Source organism: Parasteatoda tepidariorum, unplaced genomic scaffold (assembly GCF_982258835.1).
Source record: "Parasteatoda tepidariorum strain Cologne lab strain unplaced genomic scaffold, Ptep-v5.0 scaffold_12, whole genome shotgun sequence".
NCBI lineage: Eukaryota > Metazoa > Arthropoda > Arachnida > Araneae > Theridiidae > Parasteatoda > Parasteatoda tepidariorum.
Window position 1 is genome coordinate 1,353,495 of NW_028257371.1, and position 17,865 is coordinate 1,371,359.

Sequence of the window (17,865 nt, forward strand, 5' to 3'; positions counted from 1 at the left end):
AAACATAGTAAATCGATATTTTCAAGCAAAACTGTGATGCTTTTTGCAACTTTAGTGTTCTTTCCTTTGCTTGCAATGCAGTAAGAAGTTGCACATAAATTTTTAGATGAAATTGAGCTTGATTTGGATTTTTCTTAGTTTAATTAGTGGGGATGTGGCTTTGCAAAAGGCAAAAGCAACCATGATTATATGTTAAAGTAAATACAAATACCTACTTTTTTCTCTCAAGTATCAATAATATAATGCAGTAAAGTCATATTCCGGTTTATATTTGATTTTGTATCAGCAATCCTGTTTAAGTTAGATAAGTGGTAACCAGAAGCATTTCCTCGAGCACCACGATTCATGGAATTTCCAGAATTAGTTCAAAAAGTCTCCCCAGAAGCTCTTTGGATGCCTCAGAAATAGTTGAAAAAAATTTGATTTCCCTTTAATGGAAAAGATTTTAAAAAGACAATATTACATAAAAAAAAATAATTTAAAGCAGAAAGAAAACCATTAGTTTTAAAACAATTAAAGCTCTTTTAAAAACTAATGAAATGGTACAAAAAAATTACAAAAACAAATTATAATGAGAGCACTACATGAATGTAAAATTAATGTTTCAAAGACATTCATGCACTTTTCAAACAAAGAGAAACACCTACCCCACAAGTAATTTTAGATTTAAACATAAGAATATCCAAGGTTTCATTAAATTTAATCTACCTAATTGTTTAAGATTTCATAATTTAATAAATAGAAAACTAAAAACAAAAATAAAGACTTCCAATTGAAAGAATAAACTCTAAATGGTGGTAAATTCATGGAACGATATATTAAACAGACAAGATTTTTTTTAAAAATTAATAGAAAGATTTCTTAAAAATAAAAGTAATAAGAAAATTATAAGCATTATTGCTGTTTTGAACAAAGAATAAAAACGCATTTAATAACAAATATTTTTTTAAAATTGTGTTTCACCAAAAGATTATAGAGATGTTTATGTAAAAGGATAATGGTAAAAATATATTGCTTTTATAATTGGATGAAGTTTATTTCTTAGTATGTTTAGTTTTGAAATTAAATAGTTATTTATTGAAATAGTTGTAATGTTTATCATGATTTTTTTTATTCTTATTCATTGTTAACTCAAATAAGAATTTAAAAATTCAGAAAAAAAGGTCAAGTACTTATTCTGCAACTTTGCAATAAATTTTTAGAATGATAGAAAAAGTGGGTTGGCAGATATATGAGCATTGATGAAACTTTATAAGATATAATGTTGAAAAAACTTCATAGTACTTAGTTTCCTCCTTATGAAACTGTTGAATGTATTTAAAATTTGGTTTCTTTTAATTTTTCATGAATTTTCTTTTATTTTTAATAAATGATAAGTCTTTTGTGTAAATAATAATGTGCTCTAAGATTCATTTAATTTGTTCTTGGAATTTGTTTTCTTCTCTTATATAAAGGTCACCATTCATTGCATTAATAGATTTGTTTCAAAATGTTTTGTATTCGTTTAATTGCATTAAAATGTAAAGATATGATATTAGAAGCAATTTTCTTTTAGCACTGACAATAAACAACATTTTAAGTTTGCGAGCATTTATATTATCAGAATTGTGTTAATTACTTTAATTTTGAATTATTTGACTGAAATTTGAGACAAGTATATACATTTTTTATTTTCATTATGTTTAAAATAATATAACGGTAAAATAATGACAATAGCAAAAAAATTCTTTGATTGATTTAATGTTTAAAATTTAGCTGAAAAACATCTACATTATAGTAAAAAGGAAGAAAAAAATTGAAATCACAGTAGAAAAGAATCTTGTGTAAATTTTCATCTGAAAGGTCCCGTATAGTCTTTGTAAAAACAAGATTTGTAAATGCTTAATATAGCCTTTTCTATCGCTTATTTATCAATATCCGAAATTTAACTTTAGTATCTCTTCAATTTTTGTATTTTCTTCTCTTAAAATGCCCCATTAAAAGGTTTACATATTACGCCTCCTTTTTGTAAACCTTTTTACGATTCTTGCAATCCACAATTTTGAATGAGCAAAATACAGGCAATGGTATAGGCTTGCTTTAAACAAAAATAAATTTTGTGATTACGTTCTGAAAATAGTAACTGATAGTAGTCTAATTTTGATCATTAGTACTAAATACAGCTTTTTAAGTTGATGTTAAAAAGTATGTTTTTCATCTGCTTTAAGTGCAATTACATGTTTGTGTAAATTTTTTTCTAGATAAAAAAATATTTATTACCCTTTTTATATGTTTCGAAATTTAAATGTTATGTTAATTTTTTGCAAACATTGTTGGTGTAGTACTAAGTACTAAATAATTATAGAACTGTTAAAAATTTGTGATGTGCACACATAAAATTATTTTTACAATAAAAAAAAATATTGACAATTTTTAAAATATTTCATGTTTTCCTGGTTTTAATCCTTAAAAAATTTCTTTCGGTGCCTTTGGATTTTGATTCAGATTTTTTGTTAGGTAGAATTTCAAAAACTGAAAGAATATGACCATTGAAAAAAGTAAAAGAAAATTTTTGGAAGAAAGTAACTTAAAAAATTTTAAAATAGTTTTCTTTATCGACATAATCATTACAGAAAACGATAAATTAAATTATTGCATTTATAAAGCAATTATTGTTTTGTTTAGAGAGCATTTCAAAATTTACTTCCATGGCAAGGAAGACAAAATAAAAGGCTTTATAGGAACGAAGAAATACATTATTAAAAATGATGAGAATTTTTGTCAATGACGGACTGAAGGGCGAAAGTCCCAAGCCATTTTAAATAATTTGGTTACAGCTTTATCACCCAAAAGACCATGAGAATTAATATAACCCTGTAACAGAAACATTTCTGTGGTAATAGAAATAAAATAGTTAAAGGAATAAAGAGTTAAAAATAGATTTTGATATTCAATTTAGCCACAACAGTGAATTAATGAGTTATACATTTGTATTAAATTAAAACACTAACCGTTACATTGATTGTTAAGAAGAGAATAAAATATTTATATTAGCTTTATATAAAATATAATAAAAATGAAATAATTAGTTGAATTTAATTAAAATTGAATTAAAAATGATTAAAAAAATTAAATTTAAGAAATTAAAGAAATTTTAAAACCTAAGAAATATGCAATGCCATCTCATCGTTCACAAAAAACCAGCTGGACACAAAGTATAATTTGCAGGAAGAGGAAGAAAACTGACGATAGCAAAATTAATTATTATTTAGTATGTACTGCTAAGTAAACAATGAGTGAATGACAAAGCTACTGATCCATGTTTTACTGCTTCACAACAATACAGAAAATTAAGGAAATTTATATTGCTTAAATATTATACTACCATCCAAATCATCCTCTTGTTTATTCCAAAAATATTAATTAATGCAAGATAATAACAGAAAACATAAAATTAGATAGCATCAAAACTTATGCAAAATATTACAGCAAACTCTAAATAATGTTATTTTGTATAGAACCTAACATTACATGATGCAGAGAAAACAGTGACCTTTTTGAAATTCGTGAAAAAGATAGATTTTCTGGCTTTCTAATGTTCAAAGTGACATATAAAAGTTAAGAAGGTAGCTCAAAGTGAGATATAATACCATATTCCACTTACCTTTTAACAAATTTTTGAGTTTGGTAAACATGAATTGAAAATTTATAACAGACTATTTGTTATTGATCAAAACCTTATGATGAAACTTTATAAGATATAATGTTGAAAAAACTTCATAGTAATTAGTTTCCTCCTTATGAACCTTATGCTAGAACTTTATATAAAGACATATTATGTCTATGAAAATCTGAATCTAATTTTTCTTTTAGTTCCATTCTACAGGGGTGATTGTGAGCCCAAGTCAAAATTCCGGAAAATTTCCTGGGTTTAAAAAAAAAACCCAGTTTAAATTGAAAAATTAGAAAATTTTTCCTTTTTCTCAATATTTCTTAGTTTACTTAAAATAAATTTAAAAATTTTCACATACCTATATCATTTACACATACTTATGATGACATGGAGAAGTAATTAAAATTTACAAATATGTCTTTCTTTTTTAAATTAATGATTATAACAACTATTTACTGATTAAAAATGAATATTAATTATGAAAATAAGCTTATAAAGTATCCATCTGGTTCTCCCTTACAAACAAATAAAATAAACTGTGTTTTTAAGTTCCACCTTTGAAAATTTGAATTCTGGAAACCTCTGTGATCAATGATTTTTTTAAACGTCTGGACCTTCGATCTCTGGAAACTTCCGGATCACTGCTAACGAAAAATCCGGAAATCCGGATTTTTTCCAGAACACAATCAGCCCTGATTCTAAAAAATATCTATTCCAAAGCAGGGTTTGAATGAGAAAATTTAAACATCATAAAAAATGAATATTGAGAATAAAATTAGAATTATATCTGATGCTCACTTATTCCACCAACAAGTATAAAAATTAAAGTTATGCATATTTTTATAAAAAAGATGTATTGTTAATGACCTAATATAAAATATTTAATGTTGAAGAATTTTTTTTATAACTTCAAATGGAAAAAAAATATCCTTATCATTAAAAAAAATAACTTTGAACACTAAAATTAGAAAAACGTTTTTTAAAAAAAAAATAAAACCATTGTAAAAATGATGGGAATAATTTTAAATACAAATTTTTCATTTTTTGACAATAAATTATAATAAGAAAATACCTCTATTTTTGCTTTTGAGTCACTCACTCTTTCTTGCAATTTATTTTTTTGTAGAATAAAGTTTGAATTCTTTGTTCATAATGAATAATTCTGAAAAAGAAAAATATTTAAAGTGAATGAAATTAGTTATTGCTATTTATTTATTAGAAAAATAACAGCATTACTCAGTCAAACACTCAAAGACTGACAAAGGCAGGGGCATGAGGGGCAGTTTCCCCGGCCCCCACATCAGAGGGGCTCCCTAAACCGAATTAAAACTTTATTTTAGGTTTCCTTCATTAATGAACTTTTTTTTAACAAAATATGTGTACAGTGTAGAATCAGTCAGTTTTATGTTAACTCCTTCATAAATCTATCATATGAACACAAAAGAAAAATCTATATTTTGTAAATTCATGACTTTCTAGTGCGGAATTCAGTTAAATTTTCGCAAATACGATGGGAAAATGGGGTCAATCAAAAGCCTGTATTTTTGCGTATAGCAAAATGCGATATGTTTACCAAATTACAGGTTTCTGATTGGCTTGAGTGAGCCATTGTAATTGCGAAAATTTAGCTGAATTCCGCCCTAATGTCAGCAAGGATATGAATTTTTTGTAGCCAGATGACAAAGTTAACAATCAAAAGTATTTAATTTTAACTAATTCAACATGACTCTACTTTTTCAATTCTGTTTCATAAAGCTACGGAAATATTTTAAAATGAAAACAACTAATTGACAATTTAAATCAGTGTTTCCCAAAGTGTGGTATGCGTACCCCCAGGGGTACGGGAACAGTTCAGCGGGGGTACACAAAGGCTGAAAGTCCTTATATAGTAAGACGGAAAAGAGCAAAAACTGCTACGAAAGACATTTTATTCTAGCATTTTTTCGAGAAAAATAAAATATCTGTAACTATCAATATTTCTTCTATAGTTTTAAGATATAAGTAAAACTGCTTCTTTTCCAAGATAAACAAGAAATTGTTGAATAGTTTTAAAGTAAACTCCTGTCGAAAACTAGCAATAACTTAAATGGTTTTTCTACCAGCCTTTCCTCTTTTCCGTCTCGCTTTCACCCCTGGGGTACACGTTCTTATGCAAAATATCTTGCAACAAACGAAAATTTCAAAACATTTTATTAAGAAATAAAACTAGCCATGAAACTTTATGATTAAGTATTTTTCTATTGACTATTTTTTGCAGAGATAACAGTTAATAATTAGTGGTATCAACAGCCAGATGTGATTTTTAACTCTAGTGCCATTTTTTTATAGTAAAAAAATCCATTCATTTTTTTATCAGTCGCAGACAGCGTTACGAGAAATTTAAAAAAGTTACACAAAAGTCATAAGTTTGGGAAACACTGATTTAAATAATTACAAATATTTCAAGTACATTTAATTTAATTTAATTTAATTAAACTATAACTTCAATAATAACATCAAAAAAGTTAAAAAAGAAGATTTCGGATTGAAATATATACAGGACCTGTGAATTGTAATAAACTAAAAAAATAGCATTTTCTATTTAAAAATCTAAGGTCATGCTTTTTTAAAAATATATACAATTTTATTGTGATTGCAAAATGAAAACTTTATTTGGCAAGGAGCCACAATAAAACAATTTATATACTTTATCACCCTCAAATAAACTGTACATTTAAAATATTTATATAACATTTTTAATAAAAAAATTTCCTGCTTGTTGAAAAATACAAACAAGATACTATAAATTTTTCATTTAAATAAATTTTTAAATTCATTATTAAAAAATTTTGATGAAATCCAAACTGCTCTGATCTATTTTTAAAAGCTGCTTAGATGTAAAAGTTAAATTTAGCTATTATTTTCATTTGTCTTAAGCGATTAATATGTATTTCTTACAAACTTTATTTTTATATACAGTAAAGCATTATTTTTATGTTCCTCACTTATCCTTTTCCCTTAACATTTATTATTAACATTATCATCATTTATTTTATTATAACTTTTATTTATCTCTTTCATTTATTTGTCATTTCACAGTATTTCCAGTTTATTCTTAATCTATGCATCTTAATTTTTTTTTATGTTAAAAAAACAATTGGTTACATGTCTCATTTTTTTGAAGTATATAATTTTTTTGCCTGGATTCATAAAGTTCTAAGCAAGGCTCACAAAAGGAATCCTCCCCCCCCCCTAATTTCAACTAAGTAAGTCCCATAAAAAAGTAGTAGTTAAGAATAGGGAGTAGGGATTAAATTATTTGCTGAAAAAGAATGAGATATGCATAAAAGATCAGTACTCACAAAAAACTTTGTATAGAAACTTTAAAAAGAACTTCATTATTGAAATCTCATATCTCTGAGCACGGTTTTTAAAAACATTCCTACAAATCAAAAAAATTTTTAAAAGCACAAAACAATTTCACTGACAGATAATTGTAACAGGTGTTTTGTTTAACTATATTAATAACCATGTTGATTGTTTTCTACATCATTAATATTAGGTTGAAAACTAATGCTCCCATCAACTAAACTAATGCTCCCATTATTAAAAATTTTTTTTCAATGGTGAATTTGCATTTTGTTTCCTTTTAAGTTATACGTCTGTTGGTTTATACACTAATAATATATCAGTCCCCTGACAGACATAAAGAATATGCTTTACTGTACTATAATTTTTTTTTATTTTGCCCTTTCTAAAAAATGGTGGTTTAATGCAGCAAAAAAGTTTTTCTTAACAAGGAACTTTGATGATTAATTGAGACTACCAAAAGAAATTATTTTCTAATATTAAGTCACTTTGGATTTAATATTAAATTGGGGAATGGTGGGATAAAATGATTCAATATGAGACTGGTAATTTTCAGTAAAAAAATTTCATTTTGGCGAACAGTTGGATTTTTATGATATTTCAAGCTTTATTGTATTACAATTCAATTTTAAATATTGCAGAAATAATTTAATTAAATTTTTATTTTCAGTAGAAAAAGATATACCTTAAATTTAGCTTTTAACAAAATCACTTAATAGAAAAAAATAAGGCATATTTGCTTATTTCAAATAAAAATCTATCAGATTTAGCCATATTATCAATTTCTATGCTATGTTCTTCCAAAAGGACTTTTTCCTCATGACTAGGCATAAACTTCAAAAGCTTTAAAACAAGAATAATGATATTAAATAAAAATTTACAAGAAAATGAGTAACATACAGGTTGCTACGTAATTTCTGTACTTTATAAATAGTTTTAAAATCCTTGCAAAAATGAAGTAAAAAAAATATATGCAATATGAGTTGCAACTTAAAATTTACAGTGAGGTAAAATTACAGTGAGGTAACATAAGTGGTGAAAAAAATCAGTATTGCTTGAGAAATTTTTTGAGGGAGATAGCTGAATTAAACAACATTCTGAAAAAGATCCTTGGCATCAAGCAATGTACAGTAAAAAAAAATTTTCTTCTGGTGCGTTATTATACAAAATGGCCACCATACAGATTTTTTTTTGTAGTGAAGACTTACTTCTTGAAGGGTGTATGGCTGGACAAGTAGCACAGCGAATTTTTAAGTTAGAATGAAAAAACCGTTTTAATTTACCACAGTGTAAGAAAACATTTCCTAGAACAATCACTAAAAAAACAGTTTATAGCAAGAAAACAATGCAATAAAATAATTTGAATTTTTAAAAAAAAAATCTATTATCTCAATTATTACAAAAATAACAATTTATAAACTCTAGGTATAATTTTATTTTAATATTTTTGGAAATGACTGACATAGTTACATTTCACGAGAAAAAAAAATTAAGATAAATTTTCAATCAACTAATTCAAATGTAAATTTAACTTTGTAATTATATAGGGTGGTTTTTTATTATGTAGTTTCAGAATCTAAATAATGAATGATAATTATCAAATTGCAAATGGCTTAAATTACGACTTTTTTAAAGCATGTTTTACAAACATTGCAAGAAGAATAAGATTATGTATGAAGAATAAAAGTTGTATGAAGAAATGTATGAAAAATAAAAGTTGAGATATAGTATTATTTCTTAAATAAATTTGAAATATTCAAAAAAAAAATCATAATATAACATAAGAACAAAAGATATACTTTGGAGTAGGAAGGAGGAAAATGGATGGTAATGGGATTCGCTAATATAATTTTATTTAGTATTTCTGTATTGCTAAGTAAATAATACATGGAATGACATTATAAAAACTATTGTTCTACGTTTTACTGCTTCACAGCAATACAGAAAATTAATTAAAACTATATCACCTAATTTTTCTACTACCATCCAAATCTTCCTCTGGCTTACTCCAAACAATGCAAGATAATATCAGAATACAAAATCTAACATCATATAGCATCAAAACTAATGCAAACAGTGACTTTTTGTATCTTTTTAATATTAGAAGTTATGCAAGATAATGCTAGATTTTATTGATTTTCTGATGTTATCTAATATTAGTTGCTACTTTGGTAATGTTGTGTTTAAAAAAAAAAAGAGGACAGTATCAATGGTCAAAAGAACCAGTAGCTGATGGGTAACCAGGGGCCTCAATCATTAGAAATTAATTTAAATTGATTATTTATTTAGTTACAATGCAAAAAATTATTACAATATTCAAATTCCAAGTAAACTTAATTTGCAGAAACATTAAAAAAAGAACATTTAAGAAAAGAAGCTTATTGTTATAAACCTAAAAACAATCAGACTGATTAGAAAATATCAGAGAATCCATAGCAAATAATTGAATTTTTCGACTGACATATGAAACCTACAAGGGAAGAACAGTTTAAGCGAAATGAGAAAGCTGATACAAAGAAAGATGATTTTGCATGTGGAAAGGTAGGGTTTTAGCATAGTACCGTCCTTCTTCACTGTGTAATAACACCCAGAAAGAGACTATTTTTCACATGATTACTTTGTCAAAACTTAGCAATGCTCAAAATGCAACAGATGGAAATCCAAGTATCCTTTTTTGAGAAAAATTGACTTAAACTGTTCTTCCCCCTTAATATACATACTTATATATAAAGATCAATTATCTGCTCAACCATATCTTTTGGTAACTGTTCCTTATTATCCATACTAAGAATTGTTCTACAAATTTCTTCATTTGAGAGTCTTAATTTTGATAACAATATTGTACAATTTTGAACATGCCTACCATCAATGACAGAGAGTTCTCTTGATTTGGCTTTAGTCACCACTGCTGGTATATCTTCTATAACTGAACCAATGCACTACAAATTAATAACAAGTACTTAAGAAAAGCATAATAGGCATTCATTTAAAATATGCAAAATGTACACTTATATAATATAAATGTATACGTTTATAATAGCTTTTAATTTTCTGTAATGCAAGGATAGATCAAAGAGACGGATATTTTTTTAAGAAAAGGTTGAGACTTGTTAATTAGGGTGTGCTTAAATTTTTTTTTTTAAATTTTGAAACCTAACTAATATAGAAAAGCTGCTTCAAAGAAAAACTGATATGACTAATTTTCACAAACCAAACGTAATAATCTTTTAAAATTAACAATAATGTAGAGTAATTCCTATTTCTTTACCATATATACATGTGTATGTATATTTCACCACAGTTTTCAAATTAGAAATAAACAGAAAATCTCAATATTTATGATCGTTCAAGAGTTATGCACTGAGAATAAATTTCAGCAGAAACTTATCAAAATCTGAAATACTTCATAACTTAAAAGGAATATTACCTATGAACAAACACAAAGAAATTGAGAAAAAAACACAGAATATATTTTTAATTTTAATCTAAGTTTAATTTTATACATTAAATCCAATGCAATCAGAGAAAAAAATTATTTTACTAATTTTTATGAAAATGTTACCTGCTGTTTTTGATAAGCACAAAATGTCTTATCAAATTTTTGTAAATCAATATCTTTGTACAGTTTTCCCAAACGGTTCAAATAACATTGGTTATACACTTATGAATTATTTTTTTGAAATGTATATTAATAAGCAAGTTTGTTTTTTTTACTTCTGGTAGTTTACACCAATTAAAGGATTTCAAACGATTTGATGGCTGAGGAATATTTTTAGACATCACTCTTGACAAATTTTAAAGGTTTGTCATTTAATGAACTTAAAAAATTATTCATACAGAAAATAATCACAATAATAAATCAAAGACACAAAAAAACATAATATTCAATAAAATTTCTACAAATAAAAACAGTTGAAAAATTACCATACTAAAATATTTGTTCATAATTCACTTGACCCTATAAGCATTGAGCTCCTGGGTAATATTGTGCAAAAATTTCCTAGCTATACACTAACACTGAATAACAAGGGGCAGGGATTGATTTTTTGATGCAGTAAAGTTTGCAGCTAAGAAATCATAAAAGCACATAAAACTGCATGAAGCGAAGAAGGAAACTTAGATTTCATTGAAATCATCTCTTTTTACATGAATGTTTTTCCAACCAAGAAACAATTTTTAAGTCTAAAGACTGTCATTTATGTGCAGAATTGCCAGAGACTACAGTTTTAAAATTTATGTCATTTGTTAAATTTATAATGGATTTTTCTTTATTTGTATGAATGGCAAACTAAGTTAATAAATGAATAATTTTTCCCTTAAAACTGTTTCTTTTTTTTATTACCTAATATTTTCAGAAAATTCAATATTTATCAACAATTTTATATGCCTCGATATATTTGTGGTTTTATATCATGACTTGTGGTTTTATATCTTCATGTCAACAACTTGGGGTTAAGAGATTGTTACCGATGTGCTTCATCACCAAGAGAAATTTTGGCTTGGATTATTATTTAAGTGTAGGATTGACAGAGAGCATAATTTTAAAAATTGTCTGCTTTATAATGGAAGTTCCTGAAAATTGAAAAAGTTTTAGTTAATATATGCAAAGGTTTCACCTCAAAACTGTACTGTCTTTTTTCTTACATGTCATTCTAACAAAATTCAATATTTTCAAACAATCCTATTTTCCCTAATGTACTCATGGTTGTATATAAAACCATTTCAAAGAATAAATACTTTTAAAATTATCATATAACTACTAAAACGTGTGACAGAATTTTGTGTCTTGACTGGATAACAGTGATAACAGAATATTATATTGAAATAGAATGCATTAACACATATTGTATTTATGTGAAATAAAAGCTATTTTACCGATACGAAATGGAGGTGGTGGTGGAGGACATGGTACTATTCCAGGTGCTGGGGTTATTCCAGCTTTAGCATCATCAGATAAACATCCAGCTTCTGCCAAATTTTCAACTTGAGTCCTTTGTTGTTTTTCCATCTCAAGCTACATTAAAAAAAATTATGAATTAAATAAAGGGGTTCAATAGTAAGGCAAAGTCCATGCATATGTTTAATATTATATACATGATCTTTGCCTTACTTACCTTAATTTATCTCAAGTAATCATAATTTTCAGAATTCACACACATTCCGGCTAATCAAGCTTTTACTATGTATTTATTGTATTCACAAAAGACATTTTAATTTGAGAACAAATTATAAATTGTAAGCAGAAAAAATTTAATGAAATTAATTTAAATCAATGTGGGAGCAAATTAAGAATGTGCTACAACCCATAAAATTTCAAATTTAGAACAGAATTACTAAAGAGGTCAAACACCCTTTTGGGATTTATTGTAGATGCCCTAGTTAATCACTAAAATACTTATTATATATTAATTAGTGGTATTATATTATATATTATACCATTAAATATCAATACAATACTTGTGCAAAAAGGATTTTAACTTTTACCTATTTGGTTGCATTCTTTAGTGCAGTTTTTAAGTTGTCTAAAAGTTTTGCATGGGCTATTATTTCATCCTCTTCACGTGGAAACAATAACTGAAACATACAATAGTAGAATTTTTATTCTGTTAATTGAAGAATAGGGATAAATATTTCAAAAATTAACTACAATGTTAATTTTGTGAATAAAACATAAACATTTATTTCAAAACTTACTTCAAATAGTGTAGGGTGACTCCAATAGAGATGTGCCAAGTGTTTTTAAAAATACTGTCTTAAACATGAATTTCAAGTGCAACTAAATAGATGATATGGTTGGTAATGTTTCTGATACAAGTACCAGAAGTCATCTAATTTAGCATTTTTATAAAAAGAAAACCCCATGTTTTTTTTTGAATAAAACCTGCAATAGGAGAATCACCAAATGAAATAGAGGTAAATGGAATGTACTTAATTCATGTAAACTAAGAAATATAAAAAAACCTTTGATTGTTCAATTTTTGCATTAACATAACTAGTAATAATTCATGTTTAATAAGCTTTGTATTTCCTAAATAGGGTTGATGTTTGTTGCAAGTACATAACAGAATTTATTATAAACTGTTCAGTATGAAGACAGATTTAATACTTATAGTTTTCAACCTAATCACTAAAATCCTGACAAGTATTTTAACATTTACATACCCTGATGGAATGAGTAGTTCATGTTATGAAGAATAAAAAACAAACTAAATTTAATATTCACTTTTACTTAAACTAATAGCATATAAAGGTTTGAGTGATGGACATCATTCACAGAAATTTTAGTCATGATTAAATTTAGCCAGAATAAATTTATTCTGAATGATTATTCTATAGCAATTAAAAAATAATTCAATGCACTAGCAGTAAACTCCTTACTCTTTTTTACAAATAGATCTGTAAGCTAACAAATATCACTACTGATGTCATATTTAAAATAGTTGAAAAACTGAACTGTCAAAAGTTAAATTCAAAACAATGGGTACTGCTTAACTAGTCAGAATTTCCTTGTTTGCCTATCCCGCTTGAACAATTCGTCATAGAATGCTATAACACTGACAATGATCTTCTTAGTGCTTTGAATTATATATATGCCAAATTTCATTGCAGTTGGCACACAGACTTAGCCCAAAGACATTCATTTATATATATATGTATAATAACAAATTTAAAATAACTTTTATGTTTGGAAAAATTAGTACTTACATCATATTTACTCCTTTAATCACAAAACAAAGGAACTAGTAAAACTATGAGCCTGTATTACTTAGAATTTTTTTTAAAAATTATAGAAACATTCTATCAAAATAAGTGAACAGTAAAATATTTAGAGGAAAGCTGTTAATTGTTTAAGTTATAGTTTAAGAAGAAAGAAGTTATAGTTTAAAAAGGTTAGAAGTTACAGTTTAAAGCAAAATGTCGATATTTTAAGTTCAAAGTGAGTTTTTGCAGCTATCTTAAATTTACAGAAGAGGTCAGAGTGGTGCAAAACTTAAACTTTGATATCTAAACAGGGAGGTGTTGTCTCTGATGAATTTGTACATGTAAATCGAACTAAGAGTTTAAAACTTAATGTGATTTAATGAAACAAAAAAAAAAAAAAAATTACAAATTCAGACTAACAAATATTTAAGCATCTGACACTGTTGTCTGGGCTAGTGAGGTAATGTTTCATAAGTTTCATTTTCATTTAATTTTCAGTTTTATGTGAAATATTGATTATTAATATTGCTAAGAATTTTTAATTAAAATTATAACATTAAGTTTTAATTAAATATTTCTTTAAATTAAACTCTTTGGCGAATAAAAATACGCATTGTGGATACATAAGAGCTTTGTGGATACATAAGGGAGGATATCAAAAATTTAATGAGTTTTTAAAGATAACTTTTTCTTCAATGTTTGCTTATAGAATTATGGAAGCCAGGATGGCACTTTATAGACGGTGTCATGTGATGTGTATATATTTATGTATTATGTTAATATGTATTTATATCACTATGTAGGATTTATGCAGTGTTTTCCTTAAACAATTTTAGAAGCCCTGTCTACCCTTTGATCCCTATAAATGTACCCTCTTTGCCTTTTCTGTAAAAATAGCCACCATCTCTTAAAAACACTGCCTATTTATTCATATTCCATTTTTAAGAAAAATAAATGATAATTACACAATGGTAAAATTATCTGTGTTCATAGATTTAATTTTCAATACTATTACAAATATTTACTTTGTTAGAATTATTTTTATATGGTAAAATTTGCATAAGTATCTCTTTTTCCGAAAAGGAATATTAATGACTTTTTTTAACCAATTTTAAAGTTATTTTTTAAATAAATACTTTATTTTAAAAAATACACCATTAAATGCTTATTTTCTAATAATTTTCTGTTTGAGTTATACAAAAAAGCTTTCAAGCTGTTTATTGAAAAACAGTTTTTATGTTTCACTTTTTTTTTACAACTAAATATAGATCAGAGTTAGATTGCATTGTATTCATATAAAGAGAAATTTTTGTATGATGAATTTTCTAATATAAATTAATTAAAATCTGAAAAATATTTTGCATTTTAAAAATATATTTCTAAGATGAGAAGTCAAAAATATTAGGAATTATGAATCAAACTGTGAACTTCAGGATGTTCACAGTTTAACCATAAACCATATGATTGATGATTAAACCATAGCCATGCTTAAATCAAAACTAAAATACAATGATTTTAATCATTTATAAAGGAATTTTTCTTCTTAGTTAAGAACTAATTAACTTCTGACCATGTAAGTAAAACTTAATTGTACCTTAAATACATATACTTTTTTAACACCCAAAAGAACATGATCATAAAAGTTTCAATAAAACTCATAAATACCCAGGGGCCCTACCATAAGCTACCGGGAATAGAATGAAGATTCCCGGCTGGAAAGTGAAACTGGGAAAGTTTGGTTCCATGAACGTTCAATACCGTACCATGAACACTCCCTTGGAATCAGACATTCCACTATAACTTGCTCTCAGGGCGTGGCTAAAATTTAACCAATCACACAATTTACTTTAGATTTTCTTTTTGAGTTTGGCAGCAATAGCATGACTAAAACGAAACGAGCTTCTGCTATTTAGATAATATTTTTGACGATTCATTGTTTTCTTTTTATAATGTTTTTTGTTTTCATTAGACTAAAAAAGCATAAACTGCGAATACTTTGAAATATTCTTTAATTTATTATACAAATTACTAATTAAAAACTGTCATATTTAACATGTATAATTCATAGAATAAAATCATTTTTTCATAATAAATATTTCTGATATATCTTTTAATGCGTTTCACTATTTGTTTTAAATATTTTTTAAAAAGTACAACTCTTAAAATAAAGATTATACTAATTATACTAGTTCAAAATTACTGATTATACTAGTTTTTAAATAAAAACTAATTGCCAGAAAGAAATCAAATTTTATCAGACAAAAAATCAACGTTTACCAATCGGTCTCTTAGAAATTAACTTAATTTCGGAAAAGTTCATTAGTTTTCAATTAAATTTGTAACAATATGAATGACTAAAGTTACTACTTTGCTTATTACTTTGGTTTATTTGTTACATTATTAAAGTGACTGTTTTTTACTGATAGTTAAATAAATATGTTCACAAGAAATTAATTTATAGATTTGTGTAAACAAAATTTTCGTGATTTGTAAAATCATTTCACGTTTGAAATACTTCAAAATTATAGTTTGAGGAACTACTTCCACAGCTTTTATAGTCTATATTTTAATGGAAGAATGAGAATAAAAGATTTTAAAATGAGTAAAAGAAGAAATAAGTACATATTTCATAAATATTTTTCGATGCATTTTTATTCTATTTTCTTTTTCGCATTTCTTATTGTAAATAAATTGTTTACTTTATAATACATCATGCCTGTAACAAATTCCCTTAAATTTGCTGCCATCTGTACATAGTATAAAAAACTATCGTTCGGAATGAAGTTAAATACTGTTGAATTAAAAGTTCATCGAAAGAAAATTAAAAAAAGAAATGATTGGAACTTCAAAAAAAGGAATTGGTCAAGTTTTATATTCCAGGTAATATAAGATAAAAAATAGTAACAATTATCATATAATAAGAGCATAATTATATTTCGTTTGCTGTAATTTTTTAGTTAACTCTGAAAGTATTTTTTCGTTCACACGAAACAAAACATCTATTTTTTCGTTCACACGAAACAAAACATCTCTTAATAATCGTCTTGAAAATGGCTCAGGCACGTTTATCTTTTAGATATTTTGAAATCTTCCCTTATGAAATAGAAAATAATTAAGACATTCATCGGCGAAATATCGTATTTAGTATCCATGAATGAACCTGATCAACATCAATGTTCGTTAATAATACTAAGTTAAATAAATGCTAAATGATATTAAAAATAAGCACGCAGACAATCTTTCAATTCTATATACTGATAATTTATAAATTTCTATTCATAAATTTACATTGAATTTGAAAACTGTTACTTTTTGTTTAGTAACGAAAAGGTTAAGTTTTTCTCTACCAATACTTGAAATAATTTAAAAAGTTATATTAAGTAATATATTATAAAAGTTATATTATTCAGCTAGACTTATTGCCTTGTTTTTAAGTTCTGATAAAAGTTGTGCCAACATTCTATTTGTTTTAAAAATTTTACTTAAATTTAAGAAAAATGAAAAGCAGCATGATGTAAATTTTATAAAATATACATTAAAAAAGAAAAGTAAATCAATAAATAAAAAGACTTAAGTTTTTACATAATGAGTACTTACTTTGCCATTGAAATCTAACTGTTGCATTTCTTGATCAGAATTTCCAATCCCAATGAAAGCGCATAATTGAGAGCCTTGCTCACTTTCACCATCTCGAACTATTTGCTCCTGTTTTTTCCTCCAACCATCTCCAAGTAGATAGACAGATGGGAGAGGGCAAAAAAAAAAAAAAAATGCATGATTTTGTACGTCAGCAGTTTTAAAAGCAATAAAATTACAGTCATACATCTACATTACAAATTCAAAGAGAAAGCAAAAAAATATGTTAATGAATGAAGACGGTAATTTGTTTAACATTTTCCCCAAAATAATAACTGTGTTGGCCTTTTAAATTTTAAAAAGCACATATTTGCCTCAAAAAACAGTTACTTCTGACATAGCCAAATTTTCTGACATAACCAAATTTTTCAACAAAAAATAAGAACCTTTTATAAATATTTTGTGAAATAAAATATTTGGCTATCAAAAGGAGTCTCTCCCCCCCTTCACCGCTAGAAAAACAAATGTAATTGAAGTTCATGATATACAGGTTTAACTATAATTTTAATTTATAAAAGAAAAAAATA

At 26.0% G+C, this 17,865-nt stretch overlaps 1 protein-coding gene across 50 annotated transcripts in view; it reads right to left on the bottom strand.

The window, feature by feature from the left end:
* LOC147800858 (uncharacterized) overlaps positions 1–17,865 on the bottom strand; it is a 51,540-nt gene that overhangs the window by 30,828 nt on the left and 2,847 nt on the right. For 32 of the 50 annotated variants that reach the window (XM_087156260.1, XM_087156255.1, XM_087156253.1 and 29 more), the window contains 8 exons: positions 17,300–17,427; positions 12,695–12,881; positions 12,485–12,574; positions 11,876–12,014; positions 9,864–9,939; positions 6,994–7,073; positions 4,725–4,814; positions 216–428 (listed from right to left, as the gene is read on the bottom strand). Coding sequence is in view for 2 of the 50 variants with exons in the window: in XM_087156293.1 (XP_087012419.1) it covers positions 9,896–9,939; positions 11,876–12,014; positions 17,300–17,527 (411 nt within the window). In the remaining 48 variants the exon portion in view is untranslated. Of the gene's footprint in view, positions 1–215; positions 429–4,724; positions 4,815–6,993; positions 7,074–7,710; positions 7,844–9,863; positions 9,940–10,714; positions 10,781–11,875; positions 12,015–12,484; positions 12,575–12,694; positions 12,882–17,284; positions 17,861–17,865 lie in introns of those variants that run through there. The other 18 variants (XM_087156270.1, XM_087156264.1, XM_087156268.1 and 15 more) reach the window with 13 other exon arrangements.